This window comes from Microtus oregoni, unplaced genomic scaffold (genome assembly GCF_018167655.1).
Source record: "Microtus oregoni isolate MIOR12 unplaced genomic scaffold, Mior012 000025F_ref0000491, whole genome shotgun sequence".
In the NCBI taxonomy this organism is placed as follows: domain Eukaryota; kingdom Metazoa; phylum Chordata; class Mammalia; order Rodentia; family Cricetidae; genus Microtus; species Microtus oregoni.
The window spans coordinates 21,190,444-21,204,487 of NW_024543084.1; the positions used below are offsets into that span (position 1 = coordinate 21,190,444).

General features: G+C 44.2%; 1 protein-coding gene across 1 annotated transcript in view; it reads left to right on the forward strand.

Annotated features, from left to right (window-relative positions):
• Positions 1-8,238: 8,238 nt before the first annotated feature.
• Positions 8,239-14,044, forward strand: part of Ppp6c (protein phosphatase 6 catalytic subunit) — a 30,239-nt gene continuing 24,433 nt past the window's right edge. The window contains exon 1 of the mRNA XM_041674593.1: positions 8,239-8,474. Coding sequence (XP_041530527.1) covers positions 8,400-8,474 — 75 coding nt within the window. The 5' untranslated portion in view covers positions 8,239-8,399. The remainder of the gene's footprint in view (positions 8,475-14,044) is intronic.

Sequence of the window (14,044 nt, forward strand, 5' to 3'; positions counted from 1 at the left end):
CCAAATGTGACATATGTGCCCTTTAAAAGATCCCTGCCATCACAGACTGCCCTTGCTCTCTCACTCTGTCTGTTTCTCTGTCTCTGTCTCTCTCCCTCTCTTTCTCTGTCCTCTCTGTGTGTCTGTCTTATCTCCACTCCAAGACAGCCTTTCATTTCCCCCATAAATCTCCTGGGTGATATCAGTTACATGGTGTGATCTCTGCAGCATTCATTGTTCAACCCCCCAAGGTACTCCACTGTGCCCTAACATTGGTGCCTGTGACTTGGTAGGATATCCTATTGTCTGCATGCTCCCTCTTGGGGATCTAGCCACACTGGGATTCTATCCTTTATGTCCAGTTCACCTGCAACAGATTCACTTTCTGACTCACCCATTGGTGGGCACCCCACCCAACACTGGCAACTGACAAATTTTTCCTTCAGACAGTGTAGTGGGAAATTTAATAGAACATAAACTGGCATAAACTCCAGAGTGATGGTGCACTTAGGATTTGAAGTAATCTTTTATAAATAATCAGTGATTATTATCTGAATTATTTGGAGGTTTTCCTGAACACACACACACATTTACATGGGTTCTGAAGCTCAAATTAGGGCCATCAGTGTCATTTGGCAAGTACCATTACCAGTTGAGCCATATGGCCAGCCCTCCCATTTTTAAGAATTTCTGTCAATGTGAAAATTGTACAGGAAGAGCAGCTATTTCTATGGTGACATCAGTTTTTAATTTCAGCCCTCCCTCTCCCTCTTGATAAGGTCTCCGTGTTGCTGTAGCTGGGCTTGAACTCTTGGATTCAAGCATTCTTCTGCCTCAGCATCTTAAAGAGCTGAAAGCCTATGTAAAGTCTCTAGCTCCTTTTTAAAACAACAGTTGTATTAATTCTTTGAGCAATTTGTATGATACATTTTGAATATATTTACCCCTCCCCAGCTCCTCCTATAACCTTTCTCCACAATCCCATCCTTTCTCACTCCAGGTCCTTCTGAACCCTTTCCCTGGTGATCTGTAGACAAAATACTAGCAAGATTATTGCATCTAGGGTTAACACTAGAATGAAAGGTTGTTTTCACTGAACTTGTAAACATCAAGATGAACAGTTGTTTTTACTGTACCGGGGGTAAACATCAAGATGAACAGTTTTCTGCACTGTACTGGGGGGTAAACATCAGGATGAACAGTTGTCTTCACTGTACCAGAGGTAAACATCAGGATGAACAGCTGTCTTCACTGTACCAGGGTAAACATCAAGATGAACTGTTGTCTTCACTGTACCCGGGGTAAACATCAGTATGAACTGTTGTCTTCCCTGCTGCCAGAAAGCCTAAAATTCATCTTGGAGTGACCCTCTTTCTTCTACACACAGCACAGAACACCTCACAATGATTCGGTAACTCCTGCTGAATTCTATTCCTCTCTCTCTTTTCCCAACAAACCATTTTGGGGGCTGTCAATATGACAGTCATCCTCACTCAACAAGATGACAGTTAAAGGACCAGGTCACTAAATGTGGGATTTGTGACATTAGAGGTAAAAATATTAAACTGATTCCAATTATAACCCAATGGTGCATGTAATGTGGGAGGTTCACAACTATGACCCATCTCCCATGGTGCATGCAACCCAGCATTCATTTACTGGGGGGGGGGGCTCAGGCATGTAAGCAAACACTCATGATACATGTATTATAGGAGGCTCCGGCCTGTAATCCAACACTCACAGTGCATGTAAAATGAGAGGCTCACAGTTATAACTCGGAGCTCATAGTGATGTACTGTAGGAAGTTCACAACATTATGCTAGCAATCATGGTGCAAGTACTTGGGAGCTCATACCTTTAACCAAGAAATAGCTGTGAATGTACTGGGTAACACTCAAACCAGTAATGCAATACTCTCGGTGCATGGGTAACCATGGGAGACTCAAACCAGTAACCCAGTGCTCATGATGAATGTACTGTAGGAGGCTTAGACCTGCATCCCAGCACTCACAGTGCAGGAACTGTAGGAGGCTCACACCTATAACCCAGCACTCATGGTGCATATACTGTTGGAGTCAAACGCCTGTCACCCAGCATGAATCATCCATATACTTTGGGAAACTCTTATCTCTAATCCAGGACCATCGTGCATGCCAGAGGCCAAGTCAGAGGAGCAGCAGATGACAGTTAACTTCAGGGTGTCAGCCCACCAGGAGGGAAATCCCTGATGGGTGAATCTCGGATAGGCAAGGCCCCAAGACCACAAACTCCAGAATGTCTTTTGCCTCTGCTGTGCCTTCACAAGTTTGCTGCTGCCATCTTTCTCTAGTATGGTGTAAATGGGTATGGGGAGATCCTCACTGCCTGTAATGTAGTGTATTTATCTCAAAGAAATAACCCATTTTAATGGGCATTTTTACCTGTGGATTAACATGAAGATAATTCCTTCCAAAATTGTACTGTCTAATTGATAATAATAATGTTAACTTGTACAGAGTTTTGATGAATAAAAATAAATACAAGGAAGTGTCACACAGCTAGGGCCTATGAGTTTCACCCAAGGAGCTGCATAGATTATAGCTCAAGTTAATGATCAAGAGAAACAAATGAGTCCCAGGAGCCAGGCTGGTTCGAATCCCTTTCATCTTAATGCCGAAAGATGCAATCACAGGTTTTGGTGTGCATCATAGTTAAAAGGCTTTAAAAATAATCTCAGGTTACATCAAATATTTTGATAATAGTTTCGAGATGAAAAACCCCAGAAAACAATCTAAAGTTCACAAGAACACATAGCTGAGGTCAAAACTACAAAGCAGCCCAATTGTTACTAGCTGACGTACTTTCCTTCCTAGGGTTTATTGATGATCAAAGGTGATGATTAATTCTTTGTACCCATTCCTGCCCTTAATCTCCCAATATACAAAACTATTGATGAGTGGGGTATGCACCCTAAAGATTTAAAATACAGTTGACTGACTGTTTTTTTTGTATATGAAATTTTAAATTTGTAATTCCTTTAAGATTCCTTATAAGATTACCTTTCAAGATGATTGAATTTTTCTTCATAACTGCAAGAAAACAACCTGCCAACAAAAGAATTGACTGAGACAAAAATATGTTCTGTTTGCTTATATTCTGTTAATCTGTAACAAGTTACATAGAAGTAAATATATATAGCTTATAGGGGAGACTGTTTTAATCATGTAAGGGAGATGAAAAATATATTTTTACCTGTATTCATTATAATCATTCACTTGAAAAATAGAATGTAATTCTATTTTTGTAATTGTAATTCCAATATTGCCTGAAAGATTTTGTTGGGGTATACAAGCTGCGGAAAAAAGTATAAAGAAGAATATAGAAGAATAAAAAAAGGAAATCATCAAGAGAGAGTGTGAGTGTCTTTTACCCCAAAACCCCCTAGGATAGAAAAGTCTAGTACACCAACTCTGTGGATTCCTTTTCAGCCCTGCACTGCTGGAGGCTAGCCCGCACCCTCCCCCAGCAGTGATAGGTGCATGGATGGTGGGAGACTCATGACCCATCCAGCACTCATCATTATGTGTTGTGCGAGATTCACACCTGTAACCCAACACTCATGGTGCACATACTAGAGAAGCTCATGCTTGCAACCCCACACTCATAGTGGATGCATTGTGGGAAACTCATGCCTGCATAGCACACACAGTATGAATGCACAGTGGGAAGAGCCTGCCTGGAAATGGGTACCCCCAGTGCATGTACTGTGGAAGTCTGTAACACAGCTTCCATGGTGCTCATACTGTGGAAAGCTGATGCCCAAAACCGCTTGTAAGCGCATTCATGGTACATGTAATGTGGGAGGTTCATACTTGTAACTCAGCATTTGTGGTTCCTGTACTGGGGGAGGCTCATGCATGTAATACAGCACTCAGGCTGCATATACCATTTTAGGCAAAAGCCTGAATTTAGTATTCATTATTCATGTACTGTGGCAGTCTCACACCTGTATTCCAGCACTAATGGTAGAAATACAGTAGCAGGCTACTGTAATTAGGCTCTCTAGAATACAGAACTTATAGAATGAATATATATACATAAATATATTATATACATAAATATAAGGGGATTTATTGAAATGACCTACAGGCTGCAGACTAGCTAATGCAACAGTGGCTGACTGTGAACAGAATATCCCAAAATTCAGTCCACAAGGCTGGATGTCTTGGCTTATTTGGGTTCAGTATACACCAGAATCCCAAAGAAGTAGGCTCCAAGGCCAGTGATGGAATAGAGGTGATAGCAAGACAAGGGAAAGCAGGCAACAAGCAAAAGTTTCTCTTTGCCATGTCCTTATCTAGGCTTCCAGCAGAAGATGTGACCCAAATTAAAGGTGTGTCTTCCCACCTCAAGATCCGATCACAGGTGTGTGTCTGCTTACCTCAAAGGTCTGGAGTAGAGGTGGATCCACCTACTTCAAAGTAAGCAAAAATAATCTCTCACAGGTGTGTCCTCATTTCTGGACTGTAGTTCATTCCAGATGTAGTCAAGTTGACAGCCAAGAATAGTCATCACAGCTACTATCTGTAAACCAGTGCTCATGTTCATGTACTGTGGGAGACTCATGCCTGTAACCTAGCACTACGGGATATCTATCTGTTGGAGACTCCAACCAGTAACACATCATTCATGTGCTCTGCGAGTTTAATGCTAATGACTCATGGTGCATGTACTGCGGGAGCTTCATACTTATTACCCACAATCACGGTGCATGGGGGAGACTCGAACCAGTAACCCAGCACTCGTGGTGCATGTACTATGGGAGGCTCAGTCCTGTACCTCAGCACTCATCATGCATGTACTTATACCACGAACCCAGCTTTCATGGCTTATAAACTGTGGGAGTTACATATCCATAACCGAGCAATTGATATATGGAGGGGAGGGGTTGGCTTCGCATGGGCGGGGACTCCCCAAGCCACCTTCTTCACAACTCTCTCCCAGCCACGTCTCCACGTTAAAGAAGTCAGAGTCAGGGAGAAATGGTAGCCTGCTTTTTGCTAATATGCCATCCGGAGACCAGAAACACTGCCCCTTCTACCCAGCTCAGACACTACGGGAAGGGATTTGCTCTCCTCCAGGAGACCGCACCCAGAGCCTCCCAGCCCAGCACCAATTAATTACCTACCGTTAACCACGCTTGTTCGGGACGTGGCTCCACCTACAGGGCGGGGCTTAGGATTCCGTGTCCGTGCCCCCCCCCCCCCCCCCCACCGCGCGCCAAAAGCGCCCCAGGCCAACGCTCTAACCTCCCTGGTGTCCCGCCAACAGCCCCACTCCAAACTAGGCTGGCGTTCGATTACTCCAATTCCTTGTTCAGCCCTTAAAGGGCTAACGGAGTTTGTCACAACGGTCCTTAGTAGTGACTTCTGAAGGGGAGGAATGGCCTGGAACTCATTACTTAAGTCAGGAAGACCTTGAATTCTGCTGCAGCCTCCTGAGTGAGCCACAGGCTCTACAATGCCGGGTTTTGCCTGTGCAGGCTTGAGGCTGGTTCAAGTTGTGGTGCTTAAAGCGGTCCATCTCCATAATGGTCGCGTGTGGTTACAGCACGTTCCAGACCACAGGCGTTTGGTCTTCCAGAGCTCACAGACTGAGCCAAGAGATTAAACACAAACGACAACTAGGTCCTATTGTGAAGGGTAAGGAATAAAAAGTTCACTAAGACTGAGACCGTATGATCTCGGGTGAAGTTATTAATTAATACTTTGGGTGTCCTCTCTGCAACAGAAATCCTAAGATTTCTATAGGGATTGTGGTCAGGTATCTTTGGAGGCTCAGAGCTGGTTTCTCTGTAAAAGCCATGATAATTCTGCCTATGAATGAAACCCACTGTCAACAACTTCATCTGCATAAGCTCCGACCTATGTCCTAGCTATAAATGCTCCGTGTCTTTCCTAAAACAAAGATGGCTGACCTGTGCCTATATGTGTGATCAGAGTACCACACTGTCATGCTCACTAACTATTGTCAGAACTCAGACTGGAAACAGCAAAGCTACTGCACTTACCGGTAAAGGGCAGACAAATGTGACCTCAGACACAGACTCCAGCACCTAACAGGGAACTCTGACAACTGCCAAGTCTGTTCCCCTCTAGGAACCCTGGTTTACTCACGTGTAGAATGGGGATAAGCAACGCCAGCAGACAGCAGTTGGGAGAATCTACTACTGCAAGTGAAAGGAAAACTTGGGTTTTAATTTTGAGACAAGGCCCATGTAGCCCAGGCTGGTCCCCAACTCACTGTGTAGTTAAGTATGACCTTGAATTCCTGATCCTCCTGCCACCACCTCACAAGTGCTGGGACTTACCAATAAGAGCCACAATGCCTGAGGTCCAACTTAATAACTCATTTAGCTACTTGAAAATATAACCAAAATTCATGGACAAAATAAAATTTGGGGGCTGCAGCTCTCTTCACCACTTTGCCATATGTTTCCCACACCTGGACTCTGCATGAGTTCCTGTAATTAATAAAGTCTCCCGGTGGCTTCCGAAGAAGAGTTTAGAGGTGTACACTCACTCCTTTTCCTTCTGGAGAGAGGACCAAGGCCAGGTTGGCTCTGCTGCGTGCTTGACTTGTGTTTAGACAGCAATTACTGCTGAGAGTCCAGACTGCTTTGCTGGGCCCTGGGTCTTTTGACTAGGATTACCTCAAGATGCCATGCTAGAGAGGTATACTAACAGGAAAAACAGGAATATTGGATAGTTTACCTTGTAGGATAGTTTACCCTTTAAAATAGAAATCGCGTTCCTGAATTCTTGTAGGAATGTTTGAGTTCTGTTTTTAAAATGGGAGTCAAGGGGGCTAAAGAGAAGGCTTAAACAAAACCAACCAACCAAAGCAAATAAGTTTGATCATTTTGCATCTCTACTTAAAGTCCTACAGTAGTTGCCCATTACAGCAAAAGAAAAATAAACCAGTGTTTCCCTTTTCCTCTCATGTCCAGGTGCTATGGTGCAGCTCTTCCTCAAAGGCACTAGACATGCTTAGGGATGCTGACTCCATCACCTGTCTTCCTAGAACTTCCCACGGGGTCTCCTGGTTGGCCAGCAACTCACTACTTAGACCAAGCTGTTTTAGAACGCACAGTTATCCTCCTGCCTCTCCAATGCTGAGGTCAAATGTGTGGTCCACTATGGCTGGCCGATTGGTTATTTCTTACTACTGTGTCAACCCATCCTCCTTACCTTAACAGCTATCACTTTCTAACATGCTATAAGCAAACTATTGTATTTATTGTTTATCTCTAGCAGAAGTAAATTACAGGCTGAGGACAGAGATTTTATACATTCTTAATGTTTTATTTTATATATTTTGTCTGCAAGTGTGCTTGTGCATTCCAGCCAGTGCCCCTAGAGGCCAGAAGAGGGCATAAGAATCTCTGGAACTGGGCTTCAGGTTTTGTGAGCAGCCGCTTGGGTGCTGTAATAGAACTTGAATCCTCCTCTGGAAGAGCAGCTAGTACTCTTAATCACTAAGCAAACTTTCCAGCCCCAGAGATCGAGGTTTTCCTCTCCTGTCGCCACTGGATATTCTAATTCCCTACAAGTGTATCCGTACGTAGTTGCTGCTCAATATGCAGTTGCCAAATGAACCAATGTTAAAGCTTTATTAGGTGTAAAGAACTGTTCTCGACACCGGGATACGACAAAAACCAAAGTAAAAATATCAAAAAAAACCCTTCCTGCCCCCTCGTGGGACTCCCAAGTTCAAATAAGTCTATTTAAATAAGCCTGTTTTCCAGTCTAGGCTCCACCTTTGATATTTGGGGAAAGTAACACATGCAAGCTTTTACAAGAATTGAAGAGGAAAAATATCGCGCCAGTATTTGTATAAAATTTAGCTTAATAAATGCTTCAATATTTTTTCTTTTCTTCCAAGCCGGAGAATTGGGGGTGTTAAATCTGTTTCACACGTCTAGGTCAGGTCATCACTGGAAAGTCGGCAACAGTTATCCTAACTGTAACTGAAGACGCTGACAGGGTAGGAATGAGAGCTAGGGAATACCTAGTTACCCACTTCGTAATTTTCCCGCGGAAAAGCCTCAACTGGTTTCTCAGAGGTGTAGAGTAGGATAGGAAGAGCATTCTGTTTTTACTAAAACTACAAGTCCCAGCACTCCCTGCGGCACACAGCTACAGGTCCCAGCAGGGCTCATCAGCAGGCCCCCGGGTTCTCTTAGAGACCCGGAGTTCGGTCCGAGAGGGCACGGGGCGTGTCGAGGTGCGGAAGAGGAGCGAGTCAGGTTTTGAGGACGCTGCGCAGACGCCACTCACGGGTCGGACGTGACGTAAGGATTGTTCCGGCTTCGGCCTCCGCCGCTGCCTCCGGTACTTCAGCTGCCGCCGCTGCCTTCGCCGTGGCTCGTTCTTCCTAAAATGGCGCCGCTAGATCTGGACAAGTATGTGGAGATTGCGCGGCAGTGCAAGTACCTTCCCGAGAACGACCTGAAGGTGAGCCGGGCCGGAGGCCGGCCTGCTTGCGAGGCAAGCCCCTTCCGGCTGCGGGGCGCCCGCCGGCCCGCCCTTCTCCCTCGGGCGGACCCCGGTCCCGGTGCGGCGGGGGGCGCTCCGCGGTGAGAGGCGACCGGGTCCGACACGGCGAGACGCCGAGAAGCAGGGGAGCCCGATCCCGAATGCTGGCGCGGCTCCCCGAGGGGATCCCGGGGATGTGCGGCCCCGGCCCTCAGGACTCCCAGCCCTAGCAGCTTTGCTGGAAGACTCTTCCACTCGGACACGCTCGGTCTCCCGGGGATGGAGCCCGGCCGAGCCCGGCGGGCGGTGCTCCTGGGAAGGGGTCCTCCCAGCAGAGGTGACAGGAGCTGCCGTCTGCTCCAGGGACGCGGGTGGACGGAGGTGGGAAGCCGGGGGCGGGACCGTGTGGCCGTGACGGGAGAGAGGTCGCCTCTGCTTCACCACTCCGCTAAATTGCGTCTTAGGAGTTCGTTTTCTCCTGCTCACTCGGCTGTGGGTCCCATTTCTGAGCAGGTGGTGGACAAGCTAGTGGACAAGCTGTCGCTTATCCAGAAGTTCCAGTGTGTTAGGACCTCTGAGCTCTTCCCCCGTAAGCCAAAGTGTCGTTTTCTCGGTTTTCCGAGGAGGGCTCACTCAGTTCAAGCCGAGAGCGGTAAAGGACTGAAGGGAACGGGAGCAAGCCGTTGGAGTCCCGCTGTTGCAAACGTGTTTGCTTCCGCGAAAGCTAGTGCTTAGTCCCCATTGGTGTTTGTCCCATGTTGCTAGTGTAAGCTTTATTCCATTAGCTTTGATTTACTGTGTAGTAAATGCATAAATTCTCGATCATTTGAATTCTTTTATGATGTTTTTATAATCAGTTTAAGTCAGGGGCTTAAAACTATTCTTTCAAGAGAAAATTATCTTTTTGTTAATGAATTATTACTTCTCCTAAGCAAGATTTTGCTCAGTGTGTGTTTTCCTGTCTCATTTGGTACATGAAGTTGGTCAACAACTATGCAAAATATTTAAGACCACCTGTGCTGTTTGTGTGAAAGTACCTAAGTTTTACTTACATGTTGATTGTGTGTGTTACGTGGTTGGTATCCATGTTCAGGCGCCTGCATCTTTCAGTCATTTGTCTCTGCTTTGTGCTTGGTAATTTTTTTTGGGGGGGGGGTTGTTTTCTTTCTGAGATGGGATCTTAAGATAGGTCTTGTTGGGACTGGAGAGATGTCTCAATGGTTGAGTGCACTGACTTCTCTTCCCAGAGGACCTGGAAATTCTATTCCCAGCAAGGATATGACAGTTTGTTACCTTCTGTAACTCCAGTTCAAGGGATGCAATGCACTCTTCTGGCTTCTGCAGGCATCAGGCACACACATGTTTCACAGATATACATGCAGGCAAAAAGTCATACACATAAAATAAAAATAAATTTTAAAAAAGTTCATGGTGGCCTTCAATCCACAGTGTACCCAAATGCTGTAACCTAAACTACCAGGCCTGACTGCTCTATACTTTTTCTTTCTTTTCTTTTTTTTTTATTATTATTATTTTTTATTTTTCGAGACAGGGTTTCTCCTTGTATCTTTAGGGCTGTCCTGGAACTCATTCTGTACACCAGGTTGGCCTCGTACTCACAGAGATACATCTGCCTCTGACCCCCCCCCCCATTAAAGGTGTGTGCCACCACTACCCAGCCGCTCTGTATAATCTTAAGTGCTGAGCCATCTCTCCAGTTCTTAGTGTTTAGCGTGTACGCACACAACACATACACGGTATCATATAGCCTAAACTTACCTTGAACCCCTGGTTCTGCTTCTACCTTAATAGTGGTTTATTTTATTTTATTGTAGTGTTAGGGTTAAACTCAATTTTAAAAATATTTATTATTTTTATGTATTTGTATGTGTACCTGTGTGAATTTATATGCACCGTGTGTGCTGGTACTAGCAGAGGCAGAGGGCATCCTATCCCCTGGAATTGGTTTTATAGATGGTATGAGCTACCTAATGTGGGTGCTGGGAATCAAACCTGAGTCTTCTGCAAGTAAGCTCTTTTAACGGCTGAGCCATTTCTCCTGTTGTGTGCTTTTTAATTGTATTAATTTATTTTGTTTACCAAGACAGGATTTTTCTGTGTAGCCCAACTGTTCTGGAACTCACTAAAGACTAGGCTGACCTTGAACTCAGAGATTCACCAGGTACCTCTGGGAGTTTGTGCACGTGAGTACAGATACCCTCAGAGGCCAGAGGCATTAATTAGATCTTTCTGGATCTGCAGTTATATGCAGTTGTAAGCAGCCTGACATGGGTGCTGGCAATAGAACACAGCTATTCTTCAAAAGTAGTATGTGCTCTTAACCACTTCGTTATTTCTACAGCCCCACTGTATATGTTTCTTATTAGACGTCCACAACCCCCTAAGTTTTTGGGTAACTACTGGGTGAGGGGGAGAGTTTCCCTGTCTTGGAAATAGTTTTATCGGATTGATTTGCTTGTGCTGCCAGTCTCTGGTATATTTACTGTTTTCTTGGTTGCTTAGTTATCGTAGGCCAGTCTTGCCTGGAACTCAGCTAATGTAGCCTAACCTAACCTTGAGCTAGCTGTAATTGCAATCTTCCTGCTTCAGTCTCCTGAGTGTAGGAATTACAAAGGTGCACCAGCATTCCTGACTATCTAGTGTTTATGAAATTCAGTTTTAGTCACTTTTAGTGGCAAATACATTTAATCCCAACACCCAGAAGAAAGGGGCAAGTGGTTCTCTGTGAGTTTGAGGCCAGTGGTCTACAGAGTGAAATTCTATCTCAGAGAGAGAGAGCCAAGGAAATATTCTAGGGGACTTTATTATTGTGTGTGAATGTTTTGTCTAAATGTATCTGTAGCATGTGCATGTCTGGTGTCTGAGGGAGTCAAAAGAAGTCTTCAGATCTCCTGGAATTAGAGTTTCCAGGTGGCGTGCTGGGAATTGAACCTAGATAATATGCAAGACCAACAAGTGCTCTTAACCATTGAGCCATCTCTCCAGCCTTGAGTCTTAAAAAAATGTGTGATTTTTTAAAATTTATTTTTATTTTATGTATGTGGACATTCTACTTGCATGTTTGTTCGTGTACCATATGCATGCAGAGCATAAGAGGGCATTGGCTTTCTTGGAACTGGAGTTACAGAAGGTTGTGAACTACTATGTGGGTGCTGGAAATTGAAACCAGATCCTCTGGAAGAGCAGCCAGTGTTCTTAACTGCTGAGCCGTCTCTCTAACCTCTAGCAATGTCTTTTTTGAGATCTTAGTTCCAAAATTCTATGAGAAGAAAAAGAGAAATAATTGGAAACACTTAGTAAATATTACCGAAAAGATCCTTGTACATGCTAGGCAAAGCGTCTATCATCTTAATCTGTAAAGTCTTACCTTTCTTACCCTTAATTTTGGGGAGAAACTTAATAATGGCTCAGAGGTTAAGAACACCTCGGTTCAATCCCAGCTCCCACATGGCAACTCACAACCATCTGTAACTCCAGTCCCAGAAGATCCAGTGACCTCTTACGGCTTCCTTGGGCCCATGGCACACAGATATACATTCAGTCAAAACACTTATACACATAAAATAAAATGAATAAAAATCTCAAAAAACTTTGTGGGGGGAGGAGCACTTGGGGAGGGTCCTCAGTTGTTAGAGTATTTGCTTAGAATAAATGGAGCACTTGACTTGATCCCCAGCAATGAATAAAATCAGACTTGGAGGCCGAGGTGGAAGGTTCAGAACTTCAAGGCCATCCTTATCTATGTAACAAATTTGAGGGTGTACTATTTTTGAGACCCTGTTTTAAAAAGTAAAAATAGAGCTGGGTGGTGGTGGCGCACGCCTTTAATCCCAGCACTTGGGAGGCAGAAGCAGATGGGTCTCTGTGAGTTCAAGGCCAGCCTGGTCTACAAGAGCTAGTTTCAGGACAGCTAAGATACATAGAAACCCTGTCTCAAAAAACAAAAAAAAAAAAAAAAAAAAAAAGTAAAAATTGAGGGGTTCTATAGCTATAATATCTAGATTATCTTCTTATCTTCTTCCCCCCTTCTTCCCTCCCTCCCACCACGACCCCTGGTTTTTTGAGACAGGGTCTCACTATGTAGCCCTAGCTGGCCTTGAATTTACAGCAGTTATCCAGCATCAGCCTTCCTAGTTCTGGGATTATATATGTGCATCACCTTGTCTGGCTACCATGCCAGGCCACACTATGCTTTTGTGTAAATGCTAGAAGCCTGTTTTCTAAACCCTTTTTGATAGTGCCTGGTTTCTTGTTTGTCTTTTGACTTCAGAGTCATATTCTCCTGTGTCATCCTAAAATATTCTGTAGTAATTCTGCCTAATATGAGCATAATGCCTTCAGTTTTATAGTAGCTACATTTTTTAACATAAAAAACAAACAAGAAATAGACAAGTTAGCTGTCATTAAGGGTGTGTAATGTTCATGTAGAGGACCGCGCTTGGTTCCCAGCATGCAGGCCTTACTTCTCACAGTCACCTGTAATTCCAGCTACAGGGGATCCAACATTCACTTTGACCTCCTCAGAAATCTGCGTTTATGTGTGCATACCATTTATCCACATTTGCACATGATTAAAAGTAAAATAAAGCTAGGCATGATAGTGTATATAAGTCATAGCACTTGAGGCAGAGGCAGGCATATCTCCTGAGTTCAAAACCAACCAGACCTTGTTTCAACAACACAACCTTGTTTCAAATAAAATAACAAATTAAAATAAAATATATCTTGATACTGGGGAGGTGTTCTTCAAAGAGCTTGTTGCTCTTGAACAGGCCCTGAGTTTAGTTCCCAACACTTTACCCACAGTGGGTGATTTACAGCTGACTATAACTCCGGCTCTAGAGGACCCAACGCTTCTTGCCTCTTCAGGTACCTGCACTCATGTTCACAGACCTACACAATACACATAGTTAAAAATAATAAAAATAGGGAGCGGGGGCTGGAGAGATGGCTCAGTGGTTAAGAGCACTGGCTGCTCTTCCAGAGGTCCTGGGTTCAATTCCCAGCGACCACATGGTGGCTCACAACCATCTATAATGAGATCTGTCGCCCTCTTTTGGGGTGCAGGCATACATGGAGGCAGAATGTTGTATACATGATAAATAAATAAACCTTTAAAAAAATAAAAATAGGGAGCTAGAAAGATGGCTAAGAGGTTAAGAGGCTGCTCTTCCAGAGGTCCTGAGTTCAATTCCCAGTGACCACACACATGGTGGTTCACAACCATATATAATGACATCTGGTGCCCCTTTATGTCATGAAGGCATACATGCAGGCAGAACACTGTATACATAATAAGTAAGTAAATCTTTTTTAAAATCAAGAAAAATGAATATACCAATTTTATTATGAAGTATATGTGTGAGAGATACACACAGAAACTAGGGCCTTGCACATACCAGAAAAGAACTCTTACTACCAAGTTTATCTCTATTGTGTGTGTGTGTGTGTGTGTGTGTGTGTGTGTGTGTGTGTATTTAAGACAGGTTTCCAGGCTTAGTCTTAAACTTTCGATGTGGCTAAACCTG